Below are 16,699 nucleotides of genomic sequence, written 5' to 3'. Positions count from 1 at the left end.
ATTTGGAAACTTTTTGTAGTTTTTGCTCTGTCAGCCTCACTGATCACTCAGAAGAGAGGCACACAATTTTCATTAGTGTTCCAGAGGAAGGTCAGGTAAGAGCATTCATGCTAGACATATATAGAGGTCCTCGGGTCGTCAGGCAGGCAAGGCACAGATAAAGAGGAACACAGTTAATTCCATTTCTCAATAGAGATAAACTGTTTGTACAAAGCTTCTACCCTGATAAAGAAGGATTCTGGTGTATCATATACGACTTGTGGCTACTCGGTTTCATCTAATACAATAAAAGATTGAACATTACTACCTTCTCCCGATACATCCTCAGAAGGTGTAGGTTATAGGTAATTAGGTAATAGGGTCAGTAGACCATCTGTGTTGCCAGGGACAATGCTAGAGTAGCATACGTCATCAGATAGATGTTCAGAGCAAATGACAATAACAGATTCAGCAGAATGATGGCCAGGTCAGGTACAATCAAAGTCCAGGTTCCGAACAGGTAAAAGGAGCAATGACTGAGGTATCAGGCTGATGATCAAGAAAAGGACAGACAAATCAAGTTCATACAGTTCAGACGCAAGGCATGCACAGCAAGACAAAAGTCAGAGACAGATAGACCTCTATCCAGGGCATGAACAAACAGAAAAAAACTGTTGTTCAGGCATTGGCTTAAAGCTGTGACCTGTCTTTAAAGTCAACTAATGAGGTCAGGTGTGCACAGCAAAGACTAGGCAGCGACAGTGATGATTAATGTCCAGCAGATGGTGAAGGTTCAAGGCTGTCTGCTCCCTAGGCAAAAAGGAGCACTTAACACTAGCAGTGCGGCGGTAGCCCCACTGCAAGGGTTAATGCAATTTTTACCCAGAGTTGTTCTTTAACCCTCAGGAGTCTATTAAGGTACAACACACCCCTAAAAAAAACTCTCTCTTGTTATCTCTCGTCTTGACTATTGCAACTCCATCCTCATTAGTCGACCTCTACACAGGCACCTCCCCCCTTCAGTCTATCATGAATGCAGCTGCTAGGCTCATCCACCTAACCAACCCATCAGTGTCTGCAACCCCCCTCTGTCAATACCTCCACTGGCTTCCAATAGCCCAAAGGATACAATTCTAAATATTAACAACCACTTACAAAGCCATCCACAATTCTGCCCCCGGCTATATCTCAAACTTTGTCTCAAAGTATCACCCTAGCCGTCCCCTCCGCTCTTCCAAAGATCTCCTGCTCTCCTGCTCCCTCGTCAGCTCCTTCCATGCTCGCCTCCAGGACTTCACTAGAGTCTCTCCCATCCTCTGGAACTCTCTACCCCAACCTGTCCATCGATCTCCCACTCTGACTGCCTTTAGGCGATCCCTTAAGACTCATCTCTTCAGAGAAGCCTATCCCACCTCAACCTAACCACTCAACCATCACTTCCTCAAACAATTCATCCCCACGCAGCTACCTCCTCATGTATCACTTGCCCCTCCTTTTTAGATTGTAAGCCCTCAGGGGCAGGGCCCTCCTTACCATCTTGTCTTGAATTGTATTATAACTGTAATGTCTTGCTTATATTGTAAAGCACTGAGCAAACTGTTGGCGCTATATAAATCCTGTATAATAATATAATAATTTCTGAAAATGTTGGAATTGTTCCCGAAACCTCCCAATTTTCGTAGAAATTTCAGAATCAAATTATTGTTTGAAAATTCTAAATTGTGTTTGTCCCCAGTTATTAGCAGCCATTCCACATACCGCCTATAAAGTTACATTTTTTTTTCTTTTTAAGTTTAGTTTCACTTATTTCAATACTTGATTTATTTGAGTCAACGTTTTATTTCGCCCGCCCTGAAAACCACATAATTATTTCCACTTATAAACCCGCCACCATTCCATCTTAAATCATTAACGTACGATTTTGCAAAAACATTGTCAGAGCCGCCTATTTTTTTACAGTCTTTGTCCCTCGTATTTAAAAATCGAAAAGGAGGGGAAAAATAAAAGAGGAATGAAAAAAAAAAATGATTCCTGTTTTTAATTACAAAATAGGACAGGTGGCGAGGACACTTAACCAAGGACTCGTAAGGCAATTATAAATGCATTTCTGAAGAAACATTTATAGTGGCTGCGCAATAAACGGCTCAGAATGTCACACTGGGCACTGTAAAAATAAATGGTATTCCCAAGGAAAAATAAAAAAAAATTTAAAAAAAAGGACTGCATATTTATATAACATTCAGCAGATGGATGTAATATTAACTTAGTGGTTTTGTGTTGTCGTTTTATTGCTACTCGATTTTCTTCCCCCTAACTTGGCAGCCCGGAGCGCTGTTTGATTTTTGGATATGGACAATGCTGAAACAGATGTCCAGACCAATAAAATAAATTCCTGAAGGGCTCGGCTTAATTTGTGTAATTGATCAATTTTTGTTCCGTGGTCCTCGGATCACCAGAAAGTAACTGCCTTCCAGATTAGCTCAGCGGTCGGGACTTTTCACCATATGTTACGATGGTTTATTGGCTGGCGCGCGCTCGCTGCTGATACAGCAGCCCCTGGTTCAGGCACCTGTTGGCGACCGTAAAGAGGTTTAACAACTGGCATTCCAGTCTGGAGAGACGGGCTCAGAGTTACTAGACAAATATTGCACATAATTCTCGCTTAAAGTGCCAGTGTCTGTGCGCCCGGCCATCGCCGGGGAAGATTGCCTAAAGAAAATGGGCAGATGCATGTGATGTGACCATATGATCAGGGCAGGTGCCAGGCTATTTTGCACCCTAGTCCCAGCACCCCTCCTGTGTGGCCCCATTTTCCTGCCGGCCAGCTTCTGCAAGCATGTAAGCAGCAGGGAGCAATAGCCAGACTGCTATTGGCTATTTTATTTTGAAATAGGCAATAGCCGACTGGCTATTGAAACCCTATCCATTAAGCAGAAGAGCAGACCTGAGAGAGTAGATGTGCACATGCCTGCAGCAGCCTTCCAAATCTGTCACAGTTAAATGCCAGGTAATGCTAACAGGTACAGCTTATAAAAACTATGGATTATAATGAAACTTGCCGCTACACCCCACACCCCCACAGAGTCATATTGGCCAATCACTATAAAGCACAGCTTCAATGGCCAACAGGAATGTTCATGAGATAGCAAGGGGCAGGCAAGCTTCAGCACTATCCGGAATTGCATGAGATTTAGGCCATGACAGTAAGGTTTGGGAGGCTGCTGCAGTTAAGTGGCCCTTATACCTGCAAGAGTTGGCTCCATTCCCCTTACTGACAGAGTCTCTTTAGGAATATAAAGACTGTATAGGTAAAAGATGGCTACGCAAGGTGTAATTCATAGAATCATAGAATCTCTATCTAGTAAGGAGATTGGTCTGAGATTATTGAAGTCGGTGGGGTCCAGTGAGGATTTTTTGGGTATTGGGGTAACCAGTGCATGTTTTAGAGGGGAGGGAAAGATGCTAGAAGAGAGGGAAAGATTGAAAATGTGAGTAAGAGAGTGTAGGATAGAGCAAGAGGGTGACCAGAGTAGTGGTGAGGCGATGGGGTCCGGGGGGCAAGTAGTGAGGCGGGTGCCAGAGAAAAGCTTTGTAACCTCCTCTGTAGTGATAGAGTCAAAAGAGGAAAGTAACAAGTGTGATGGTGGGTCTAGTACCTTAATCGGGGAAGGTGACTGGGCAATGCAGATCTCCTATCTATCTATCTATCTATCTATCTATCTATCTATCTATCTATCTATCTATCTATCTATCTATCAGCAATGTCAGCTGATGGCAAGCAGCTTTTTTTCTGTCCTGCATTAATGCTCAGATGTCCTGTGTCTACATGCTCCCCCCAGCCATCTGCTAGATGGTATATATTGAGCACTGTGTTATTATCACGCTGCAACTGCACACCTGCCCTCCAACAGGAGTGCTTAAACTGAGTGTGGAACTTTTTGAGGTCCTGCTATTACTAACCTTTCTTGGTAGTTGTTTGTGAGTACATTTTCGTTGTTTTGATTATCTAATAAAGTCCTTCTTTTTTTACACTATGGAGGAGCTCCTTTCCCTTTTTTTCTGCTAGATACCAGTTTTCCCTGACTGTGAAGAGCTGCCCCGCGTCTCTAGAGTTTTTCCCTTTCCTTGCATGGACGGTTTAAAGTTGGCGCCAGTGGTTATTTTCTTTCAGTGTCTTTTAGGCAGTGCCCGATCCAAGGTACGTTGTCCTACCTGCCTGGCTACTTTTGTGGAAATGGATCTGTACATTTTTAAGACTGGGATGGTTTTCTGTTTCTGCCTTTGCCTGCCCTTTGCCCTGATCTTCATTGTTTCATCAACTATGTTTGTCTACCCCCCAGACGTGACCTCTAGCCTATCCTGATTCTGTTCATGTTTTGCATTTTGGCCCCACCTGCTAAAGTTGGCTGTCACTGTTTGGGTCATTAAGCTGGCCATACACCTTACAACCATCGCACGACTTTCGTTGTGCAATGGTTGTAAGGTAATTAAAATCTCATACGATCTGCCCATCTTGGTCTAGGAAGGACGAAATAACAAGCATAGGTTCTGATGAAGGGGGCGTGCCCCAGAAACGCGTAAACCTGCTGCTAACATAGGGACAGAGGACGCTGGTGATACTCATCTCTCCAGACTCTCCCTGCTAGAGGTTCCGACTTCACATCCTATTCTACTGGTTTTTATTCTACTGAATTGTTTTAAGGACAGCCTTAGAGCTGCGTGTTTTACCATGAAATTACTCTTTTACACTATGGAGGCCCTTTCTTTTGTTCCTTGTCTCCTAGATCGTACTTGCGATCATCGCAAGCACTACCTGCTGAGCATTTGTCTTCCGAGCACGCCACTAACCCGCCGAAAATCTTACAATTTTCGGCAGGTTTTCAAGCGTGCTCGGAAGACAAAAACGTGCGAACGTACAGTAAAAACAGTTGCACGCCTTCCATACACCTGCCGATAATCGTACGATCACAGGATCACCCGCGATTATCGTATGATATCGGCAGGTGTATGGGCACCTTAAGGGTTGCTCCCTACTGCTGTTTGCAAGATGAGTGCCTTCAACTGCTGATGGCTGTTTCTAAAAGAGAACCCCCCATCCTCTGCTGGTGGGACAGGGTGTCCCCTGCACATTGCAGCACTCCAATATGTTTATCCTTTAAATGTGAACTCTAGGCAGATCCTGATTGGCACCTAGTACTAGTCCTCTGTCTCCCAACCTCAGTTCTGCAGTACAGGGGATTACATGAGGTTCTTACAAAGACGCATTCAGATACTTACACTAATCGTGTTAAAAATACATTTTATGGTTATTATGCAATTAATACATGACGTGGTGTTTTTTACCTGTCTGGAGTTCAGTTCCAAATGTTCTGGCCTGAACAGGGATATGAAACGTGTATTGCACAGCATTTGCTTCAGTGTAATCTGAACCACAAAACTAGCCCCTATACACACTGCAGCTGCAACATGTTGTGAACTGTTCCATTAGCGTTAGTACACTTTAGTACGCCCTTTAATAACAATCATCAATGTGTTTTTACAGATGCAACTCACAATCTCACACATAAAACAAGTACACATACCCTGACGTTATGCATTTTGAATGGAGTTCTCCTTTAATGTATGTAAATGTCTGTAAATTAGGCATACTAATACCAAGGGTTCCCCTCTTCTGACAGTCATACAGGTGCGTCACCCAGCGTCAGGTCATGAAGGTCAAACCTCTTTGCTAATATATCTTTTGACCTGATACGGAGTGTCAGTGATTTACTTCTTTCTGAATTCTGATACATGCTTAATTAAATCAGATGGCATGATGACTAATTAAACAACGCACGTTAAGTCCCACCTGTCATCTCTCATCACTCACCTATTAAACTTGCCATGGACGCCGTGTTAATTATCTTCCCATAGCCCTGACTCAGCATTACACGGCCTGCAGCCTGCAGAGACAGAAAGTGGAAGGGAGATTCCTGAGCTTCACAATGACTCAATCATTTATGTGCATTTAAATAAGAATACGTTACCTAAAAAAAAGGTAATTTTTTCCCCAAAATCACATGAAAAATCCAGAGCTTAAAGAGTAAACAGAGCACCAACACAGCAAACCAAAGAAAAATCAAGCATGCTTACTTGCAGTGTTTTTTCCTTTTCCTAAGTTATTTTTATTCACTTGCAATGTAACTTTGAGCTTGCTAGATAATTTGACTATGTCAGGAAGAGTCAATTTCCTAGCACAGCCCCGTCCTTCCTTGTCACATCACAGACCCTCTTCTCTTCTGGGATTGACTAATTACTGTTTGTGTTGCTCCAGCTCCCCTGCTCCTTATACATAGTTCACATTCACATCAGTATTATTATTTATTGCTATTATTATTTTATTATTTATTTATAAAGTAGCAGTTATTTTCTTATATACAGTGCTCTAGCATACTAAGCGTCATTCAGTTAGGATTTACATCAGCTTTAGGACATTTCTTAAAGCTGTACTCCAGGCAGATATAAAAAAACACATTAATGCAGCTCTATAATCATTAATTAATCATTATCTGTATTTATTTAAATGCAAGCAGTGTAAGTACCCAAATTTGTCCTAGTATCAGCTTCCTACAGTCCCTGTACAGCAGGGCAGGATTTGTAAGAGGGAGAAGCAGGTCAAAGATCCAATCGGTTCATGTGCTGGAAAGAAGCATGGTGATAGGAGGTAAAAGCAGAAGAACAGAGAGATGAGCGCATCTCTGTACTGCTTCTCCTTTCACTGACCAGTTATAGGTTTGGGGTGGGTTCAGGGTGACCTGGGCCCCGAGGAAATGAGTTTCATGCTGCTGGCCATCAGACTGTGGACATCTACTGGCAAAAAAAAGTACTGCGGGAGAAATCACTAGATTGAAGAGCTAATATTGCAGCATAACCTTTTTTATGTTACCTTTTAATGGGCTAATCATTTTGATATCAATATTTTCAACTGGAGTTCTACTTTAATGCTCAGGCAAATACAGGCCATTGCACACCAGCCAAAGCAAGGCCTGATCGTGCAACAAAACCAGAAGATTCGAGCAGTATGTCATCTAAAAAAAAAGCCTTTTTTGGAGTTCCCTTTTAAAATAAATGAACAGCAGCAACTGTTAATTGCAATTTAGCTTATAAGAACCTCACATATTCCTTTGAAATCGGTGGCAGCCAATCCTGCACTATATATTTATCAATGAAAGAGGAGAAAAAAAACCTAAATCTTCAAATTAATTAGCAGTTTCAGTTGTTAATCCTAATTAATGATTAGGCAACGGCACAGAAAGGCCACACTTCAAAGTGTAGTTAAAGTATTAATTTACTTAGCGTTGGAGAGGCAATGAATTAGACCATTAATACTTCAGATGTGTGGCTTTTTCAAAGTGGACCCCACCCGATAACACTTAAGGGTTCAGTTATCAGTACCGCATTAATTAACTGGAGCCTCTTAGCAAATTATTCATTATTCATCATGCCAGTTATGCCGAGCGGTGGATGCTTGAAGAAATAATTAAAGTAGATGTAAACTCAATCAAATGAAACTCATATAACTGTTAACATGCTAAAGAGGCCCTGTCACCTCGTCCATTTAGGACAAAGGGATGGGGTCTGTGTAAAGCCCACTTTCAGGCTGCCTAATACTTAAGCACTCCCCTGGTCTTATCTAAAACATTGGTCACAAAGGTAAAGGTGGCAACTCTACCTATGATGCTCAGGCCTACCCAATCACCAGGCTGGAGCGTTGTCACATGAGGGAGTTTGTGACGTCACCACTGTCTGAGAGATCTACCAACAGCCAAGACTGGGGGTTGTGTTGGGTTTGCAACAGAGGAAGGAGTGATGAGGGAGAGGTTAGTAAAGAGTGGTCAAGGGGTCGGCTTTATATAGACCTAAATGGACTAGGTGACAGTGTTGTATGGTGGTGCATGGCCCAGCATACCTTGAAAGGCACCACAGCATATAAGGAGGTGCCACATGGGATGGCTCAGGGGAGTTATTGCTTTTTACTATAGTTAAAAGTCGAGTACGAGTAACAATATTTTGTTTTTGGTACTCGCCGATTCCGAGTAGCCGGCCCGCTTGCTGATTAGCTGGGAAGCTGGCTTCCCAGCCAATCAGCAAGAAGGCGGCTGTTCTGACGGCTTGATGCTGGTTGGCCGGGAAGCCGGCTTCCCAGCCAATCAGCATGCAGCATGGGTCATTACTTGCCACCGGGCTTCCTGCCACCCAACTCCATGTTCCCCTACAGCACTGACAGTCAGAGGAAATCTTCCTCTGCCTGGAAGTTCCGGTATCAGGGAAGGTATCGGAGCATTTGGGCGAGTACGAGTACGAGATACTAGTATCGGTATCGGTGCATCCCTAGTTAAAAGTTATAAAGGATGGGGATTGGGGAACAAAAGTAGCCCCCCTCCAGAAGGAAGGACAGTGTCAGGGCCAATTCAGATCGATTTGAGGATCTAAGGCCGAGTGATACACAAATAAGATACATTTCTGTTATTAGTTAAGGTACTGGAATGCATTTTTAAGATTTAACTCCTGAGTTAGGCATATATTTGCAAATATATGCAAAATAAACCTGTTTTTACCCCTTAAAATTTTGAAACGGTTTAAATATTTTTAAATTTTTATATACATTTTATGTTGACTAGCTGCAGAGTATGCTAGGGAATTTTGTTTTAATTTCTGTGAATTGTCTTTCCTATATCCGCCTTTCTATTCACCATTTATGAACTGATTGGTGTGGTTACCATGTACCATACCATAAAAAAAATAAAAGAAAAAGATATAAAACTAATTATACAAAATAAAAGTAACTTCCCAGCCATTTTTGACTTTGTCACCCTCTGGAAACCTTGTAATTGGATCTCTCGGTTCTGCTGTGACATGTCCTAATAAGCTCCGGAGAACACACCTGACAACATATGAAGAGGCCACGCAGGTTGACGTTAAACGTTTTGTCCCATTCCTCCAGGGTGGTATCTTCGCTCGCCGAATTCATGTTAATTCCCGCGTTATTACACGCAATGTCAACTCTCCCCCAATTAGCCACAATCGCGTCCACCATTCTCTTCACATCTTCTTCTTTGCTAATATCGGCTGCCATGGCAACAGAATGTATGCCTGCGAAATAATTCCACCAGAAAAAATAGCTGAGTTGAGATTTTTTTAAACTTTCATTTTAAATGGAAAAATGATTAATGACAGAAATGTATAAATATGCGGGCAGCTGCCTTTATATTGGGATCAACAGCTACAGTGTGTTCTTCATCAACATACTGAGTAGGGGATCATACTATTATTTTAATTTTTTTTATACAAATCTTCAAAAAGTGATATTCTTGTTTTTTTAGGATATGGTGCCACCTAGTGCTGATTTAAGAGAGTGCACAAGTCCTTTATTTAAGAGGAAACTCGTCATGAAAGGGATACATCCTTCTGGAAATGCTGGTGTCCTGGCTATCTCTGATTTCAGCCTAGAACAAGCATGCAACAAATTAATCAGATTGGAAATAGAACTCCTGGCGTGCATGCTCACTTGTTCCAGGTCAGTGGCTCACAGACCATGGAAGCCAGAAGGTTTGCATGTCAACTGGGGCACTAACATTTTCAGAAGTAAAGGGCAGAAGCGTCAGGTTGTGTTTTGCTCTCATAATGAATTGACACAATGTGCAAATTTTTTTCTATTGGTGACTTGCGGTTTTGGTTGCAAAATGCCTTCAATCAGTTAAGCCATTTTAAAGCTGAACTTTCATTTAATTAGATTACTCAATAGCCACAAAGGTTATAAATCCACTTTGTGTTCCCCAAATGCCTATGAAAACTCTGATATATTACTTTGCAAAAGTAGGAGTGATGTCATAATTGTACTGTATATAGCCTGTACAGAAAGCAGAGATGTGGTAGGGGCCAAGCTGGCCCCACCCACTACAGCCTGCCTGCAGAAAACTACAGGAGGGGGCGGGGACAAGACCAGTCACCCTGCACAAGGAGAGCAGCAGTGAGCGCTCTTTATTATAGGGGGGGGCGGAGACAAGACCAGTCACCCTGCACAAGAAGAGAGAGCAGCAGTGAGCAGTCTTTATTACAGGAAGCTCCAAGTGTCACACTGGATTACTGCACTGATCTGGGAGAAATACACAAAGCTCACCAAGATTCAAGGAAGAACACACATGGATCTTGTATTAGACAATAATCGCTGATCCTGGAGTTCAGCTTTAAACAAATATAGTGGATGGTTGGGCTCAATTTTCAGATGCAATTGCATTGTGTGTAATGGGTGCATTCGGAAATAGAATTCACAGATTCACATTGTAAGGAAATAATAGAAATAGTTTTTAACTCAAGTAAAACTTTAATTTTTTATAAACATTAGTCTTCTCCTGCTCCCTTGTTGTCCAGTCACATGCTGGGGCTGGTTTACAACCAGGCTGTGCAGTGTAGCTTGGGGAGAGATCTGAGGCCTGGCTGTGTTGCCTGCTAGAGGAGCCTGGATTGTACAACTGGTTAAACGGAGTTATAATTCCCTTAGCAAATTATATGGTTTGCACATACTGTATGTATTTGGGTGGCGTGTTTAGATGTTTTCCTAGAGTTCATGGCTTATTTATTTATTACTGGTATTTATATAGCACTGACAATCTACACAGCGCTGTACATAGAGCACATTCACATCAGTCCCTGCCCTCAAGGAGTTTACAATCTAAGGTCCCTAGCTCACATGCATACAAGGGCCAATTTAGACAGAAGCCAATTAAAATAGAGGAACCCAGCAGGCTCCACCCACTATAGGCTGCCTGCAGAAAACTACAGGAGAGGGCGGAGCCTCGGAAAGTTTAGAATCCCAAATCCCACACTCCTCTTTTGAGAATTGGGATCCCGAGCTTCTCAGAATCCCTCTGTGAGACCCAGTGACGTCAGCAACAGGAAGCAGCAAGAACCCAGGCATAAGGTGAGTATTTTGAAGGCATTTTTTTTTCTCAATTCATTTATATAATGCAGTGCTTTGTGAACAGGGGGTGGGGGTAGCCACCTATGCAGAGGGGACCTTGCATTTTAGTGCACGGTCCGTTGCATTTTTAAACCATTTCTGATCCTTATTCTCTTTTTATAAATGTGCACATATCAGACCCCAGACTCACTCAACCTAAAAGGCGCCTCACCCCCTGATTTAGATAGATAACAAAAAACGAAAACTAAAGGGTTTAACCATTGCATAAGTTAGGATAAAAACATATTTTATTTTGTTAAATTATACAAGAACTCAGACCAGGTGGAGGGAAGGCATGTGAGATGGTGCTTTTCCTCTGCTAGAAAGGATCTGTGTTGACCGTGACAGCCTTTTGGGTGAGTAGGAGCAAATTTAACTCTGCCAGTATTGATGCATGTTCAACTATTTATTGATACTTAAAGTATATTATATACAATCAGCGTTGTGACAGTTGAGTCATTATTTATTTATGTTAGATTAGCCACCCTTGGTCCCCAGAGGAAGCATACCAGCGAAACGTGTCGAGTCAAAGCCCTATAAATGCAAGACACTGTGAATTGCCGTTGTGACTATGGATAATAATACAAATGGTTTTCATACTGGTAGAAGGCTGTAATGTGGCTGTGTTGGGTATTATTATTATTATATTATTATATAGGATTTATATAGTTTGCGCAGCGCTTTACAATATAAGGAAGACATTACAAATCACAATACAATTCAAGGCAAGATGGTAAGGAAGGCCCTGCCCCTGAGGGTATACAATCTAAGGGAGGGGCAAGTGATATATGAGGAGGTAGCTGTGTGGGGATGAATTGTTTGAGAACATGATGGTACAGTGGTTAGGTTGGGGTGGGATAGGCTTCCCTGAAGGGTATAAGGCTTACCTAGGAGGGAGTTTACTCTAATGTGTTTTTCATTTTTTTTGTAAACAATTTTTATGACGATCTTGTATAATTTAACAAAATAAAATATGTTTTTATCCTAACTTATGCAATGGTGGTGCACCTCTTTAAACCCCATAGTTTTCGATGTGTGGTATCTTCTTATAAATGCATTTTGTTGTCATATATTCAAGAAAAAAACTTATATATTAAAATTTAAAGGAATCAAACAAAATCTTACCAAAGGATCAGTGGTTTGAGAGACAGGTATTCGTCTTACAATAAAAATTCCACAGTCTGACGGTAATTCCACCTTTAAAAGACAAGTTATGGCATTACAGAGCAATCTATGTGTGTGTAGATCTGTCCTATCTGTGAAGAATCTCATAATTTGGCAATCCGAGCAATTGTATCAAAAAACTTTTCTACACACTAGACCGATCTTCATATATTCTGGGGAATTAAACATTTGTAGTTCACCTGATTTTGCAAATTGATTTGTTCCTCACTGTTTGTGAACACCTCTCCCGTACAGTGATGAGCAGAATGTGCCTGGCTTTGATTTGTGAAAGGTGCGGCAAACTCATCTAAAAGTCCAAAAATTGGGAACTTTAATGTGAACCCCCTAGAAGTCAATGGGAGGCCAATCTTGAAAATCAATTGTCTTCATTTTTAAGGCTAATAGTCAAGGAATTGTCAAACAAAAGGCATGCTATGCTGGGCACTGCCCTGGGGTACATGTACCAGAACACAATGCAGCTGGAGGTGCACCTCAGCAGGCATGCAAACAACTTATGTAGTCCAGCCAGAGTTTGGGTCAAACACTTTAATGGCCCATACTCGAACCCCATCCTTACATATTACAAGCAGGTTCATAGATAGCAAAAGGGGTTCATAGATTTTTACATTATAGATGCGAAGGATTCAAGTGAACTGGTGCACTATAGCAATGCAATTAAAAATTGCACTCTCTAAGGCTCTGGTTACAGTTTTGACTGAAGCACTCCTTTAATAATGTCTGCTCCAGAATTATTGGTGCAGAAATTACATTGTCCATTATAACATGGCATACCTGCCAACCTTTCAGTTTAATACGTTTTTTTCCGGGAGATCCCTTAGTAGCCTAATTTGGCCTTGGCAAAAATCTTGTTTTACCATGCCAACCAAAGGCATATATGTTATGTTTTTCTGATTTTTTTTCTAGGGAGGTTTATAATGTATAGAGTAAGTATGCAATGGATTAACTTGCAGAATCTGGCCTTGTGTTCCAGCACTGATGTTCACTTTAACATTCCACCCTCTGTTCCAGACTGGACACAAGCAGGCAAAAAGGCATCACCTTTTGTATAAAGATGGTTCAAGGCTTGCACTTTTTGCAGCCCCAAATCACATTATGTCATTATATTTATTTGTCCTATACTAAATTGTAGGGACCTTATACCAATTCACATAGCATGGTCAATAATTGATTGACCGATGAATTAAGTAAATATAAGATATATATATATACACATACATATTTGTTACAGGGCAGTGCCTCAGAAAGCCATTGGATAGCATGACAGCAGGATATCTAGCATTTGCAGAAATAAATGATCAGCAGTAGTATCCACTATTCCCTCCTGGTATATGATTTCTATAAAGTATTCCTATAGCGAATACTTTTCTATTTTATGTTTTGAACAAAGTAGGGAATGGTTAAACCCCTGCTAGGCTTCTTTTTGCATTATTTGTGCCATTGACGAGTAGGGATGAGCTTCGAGTTTGGGTTGACCACACCATCAGCCTAAAGCCAAGCTGTTTGCAGTTCGCCAAATGGACGAGCGATGTGGCCAGTGCGTTTGCACACCAAACCTAAGTCTGTGTTCTACCAACCAATGGTTGGTCCACACAGAATTATTGGTTAACTGGTGGCTGAGCCGCATAGCATCATTAGTTGCTAGGATAGCAACCTATGATGCTAGGGAGCTGCACAACATCACTGGTTGCTAAGATGCCAGCAGCCCTACAGCGTCATTGTTATGGTGCACTTGCCTCCATCATAGCAACCAATGACACTGTGTGACCCAACCACTAGCGTCCTAGCAACCAATGACATTCTGCAGGGAGCACAGTGCCACTCATTGCTAGTATACAGGCAGCCTTGAGTTCAGTTTGTTTGGGCGTTCACCAAACCAGGATTACTGGCTGGGTTTGGTGAATATCCAAGAGAACTGAACCCAGGCCAGTGCAATCATCACTGTTGATGAGATTCCCCTTTGTTTCATTTCCCAGAGACACAAAAGGTTGTAGGAGGAGATCTCTCCAAAATGAGAGACTCTCTCACTGCTGTCGCTAGAACAGGTTTCTCCAGCAGAAGATTTCACAACCTGTTTCTGTGATAACCCAAAATATTGGATTCTCCCTCATTTTCTGTATCTATTAGTGGGGGACATAAACGGCTACAAAAATCTTACAAAGCTTTTAACCCTTTCCTACTCTAGTTTTAAAAAAAAGTTATGGTTACGCTGACCATACACTGGCAGGTTTTCATAAGAACGTTCATACGAAAAATCTCATCAGAACATTTGATAATGCCATCAGAGATTTGTTGCCCTAAATTTCTTTTGAATTTATCATATCTTTGTTCATTTAAGAAAAATTTTCCATCTTAAATTTTTTTTCGGCACTGAGGTCAAAAACGATCATCGATTTGACCCCATTAACTAGTAGAAAACCCAACATTCTGAATTTTTTAAAAACGAAGTCCTACCAGTAGACATGTACGATACGTTTTGTTCCGAATCAAAATTCGTACGAATTTTCCGAAATTCAGACATTCGGACACATTCGAATGACCAAAACCCAATGCATCCGAATGTGTCCGAATATGAATTTCGTTCAAAAACTAAACTGAATCGGACATGTGACTTTTCTGGCCAATGAGATGTGTTTTTCAGTTTAATACATCCGAATGGGTATGAATTTTCGTTACGGCAACATGGGAGCCATATACAGTATATACATATAATACTAAAGCTGCGGCTCCTAGATCCGAATTTCCGAATTGCATTCAGGGGCTTCAGCTTTAGTATTAATATCTGTGTAGGGTTTTCTGTGGTATTCGCAACGAATATTCGTAAACTCATCTGAAACTAACAAAAATTCAGATTTCGTCCAAATCCGAAACCCAAACCGAATTGAATTTCGGATCCGAATCCCGAAATATCCGAACCGAACCAAACCAAATGTTTCCGCATCTTACATGTCTACCTACCAGTGTAGTAGTGTGGCCAGCTTTAAAGAAACACTATAAGCACAATGGAACAATAAGGCAGCAAATATTGTTAACAATAGTCGCTATTTTGCTGTCTCGCGCTACTCTATCACGTGTCCAGAAAAGAGGAGTTACTCTTTAAGAAAGGCTTTTGAGAGAGAACGAAAGGCAAAGCTTTTTTCTGGCTTTAGTCCTCTTTTGGGTCAATGGCTGACATTTACTGATGTACCCTTATGCTACTGCCCGCTATTTGCTTACAACGCAGAGCCGCCCTACAGCTGGGAAAGATCCCGACAATATTGTCGGGATTCACCCCACTGCTTGATTGATAGCTGGCTCTGCCTCTCTAGAGCCTGCGCCCTTTCCTGTCTGTCCTTCCAATGAGCGCTAGAAGAACAGATAGGAGAAAATGCTTGCGCAGAGCGGTGAATGACAGACACCACACTCTGCGTGGAGAAGACCGTAAACTGAGCGATTAGTGCTTTGTGATCGCTCAGCTCTCGTTTTATAGAGCCTGCAAGTGTCACACTCTGACTCTAAATATTGGGAAGATTACATTTTACTCTCCCAATAGTTCTCCTTTAATTGTCACTTTAACAAAAAAAATATTTTCAGCATAGGACATCCTGCCATGTCCCAGTACCAGAAACAATCAAATCTGTCTCCTCTAAACAGAATTGTTAAAGTTAAATATTCCCTTCTGCTCATTCAAATTACTCAGGCAGCCAGCAGCTCCGGCTTTGTCTATAGCAGCCTTACAGCACTAACCTGCTCCACTCTGGCGTCTGCCTTAATTACATCTGTCATTTCCCTGGACATAAATCCCATCTCATCATCGATGCCTTCCCGGCTGCTCGTAGAAGCGTTTTGTACGCAGATCACACCGTTCATCCTTAGCATATTGCCGCTCATAATCAGGTTGTAATAGTTTATAGGATTCTCCTCCGTAGCGTCAATAAACACCATGTCGTATTGCTCGCCCAAAGCGGCCAACTCCTACAAGACAACAAACAGAGCCGGAATGCAGATGTGCTCTTATTATGTGTGAAAATGGAAACAGCCTTCGCGCTAATAGACAAGACAGCGAGAGATCGCAAGCAGAACGGAAGCAAGGAAATTTACTTATCTCCTCCAGGAAAATCCGTACATCATTTTCTTGCCTGGGCCTAAAGAGGCGTTAAATTATAGAATAGAGGAGTTGCAATCAGGATAAAGAAGGTCACCGAGGTGAAAAGCATGTGTACGGGGTTATTTATCGTTGGCAATTAACGGCAAAAATAATTACTGCAGGACCATAATCATGTAATTGGAAAGCAGAGATATTGTTCACCTAGCGAACAGAAAATAAAATGGATGTGTAGGTGATAGGCGAGAACTTTTTGACTTCAGGCAAATGTAATTAAAGGAGATGGACCATCGTAAATTCTTGTCCTCCAACTTTAAATAAAATGATTTGCTGCTAACATTGCTGGGCTTTTCTTTTCCACTTCAGGTTCATTATTTAAATTTACATTTACCGGCTCTTCAAACATTCTATTCACATATTTACACTGGAACCCGGAGGGCTAATGCCGACCTTTT

The 16,699-nt window shown here is 41.6% G+C and overlaps 1 protein-coding gene across 1 annotated transcript in view; it reads right to left on the bottom strand.

The window, feature by feature from the left end:
- The window catches only part of LOC108786178 (short-chain dehydrogenase reductase 5-like), a 50,973-nt gene that overhangs the window by 19,039 nt on the left and 15,235 nt on the right, over positions 1-16,699 (bottom strand). Inside the window, exons 3-7 of the mRNA XM_018555422.1 lie at positions 15,887-16,114; positions 12,104-12,175; positions 11,488-11,512; positions 8,903-9,111; positions 5,849-5,921 (exon numbers count right to left, since the gene is read on the bottom strand). Coding sequence (XP_018410924.1) covers positions 5,849-5,921; positions 8,903-9,111; positions 11,488-11,512; positions 12,104-12,175; positions 15,887-16,114 — 607 coding nt within the window. The remainder of the gene's footprint in view (positions 1-5,848; positions 5,922-8,902; positions 9,112-11,487; positions 11,513-12,103; positions 12,176-15,886; positions 16,115-16,699) is intronic.

Source organism: Nanorana parkeri, unplaced genomic scaffold (assembly GCF_000935625.1).
Source record: "Nanorana parkeri isolate BGI_ZX_2015 unplaced genomic scaffold, ASM93562v1 scaffold196, whole genome shotgun sequence".
NCBI classification, from domain to species: domain Eukaryota; kingdom Metazoa; phylum Chordata; class Amphibia; order Anura; family Dicroglossidae; genus Nanorana; species Nanorana parkeri.
This window is presented reverse-complemented; position numbering and strand designations above follow the sequence as displayed.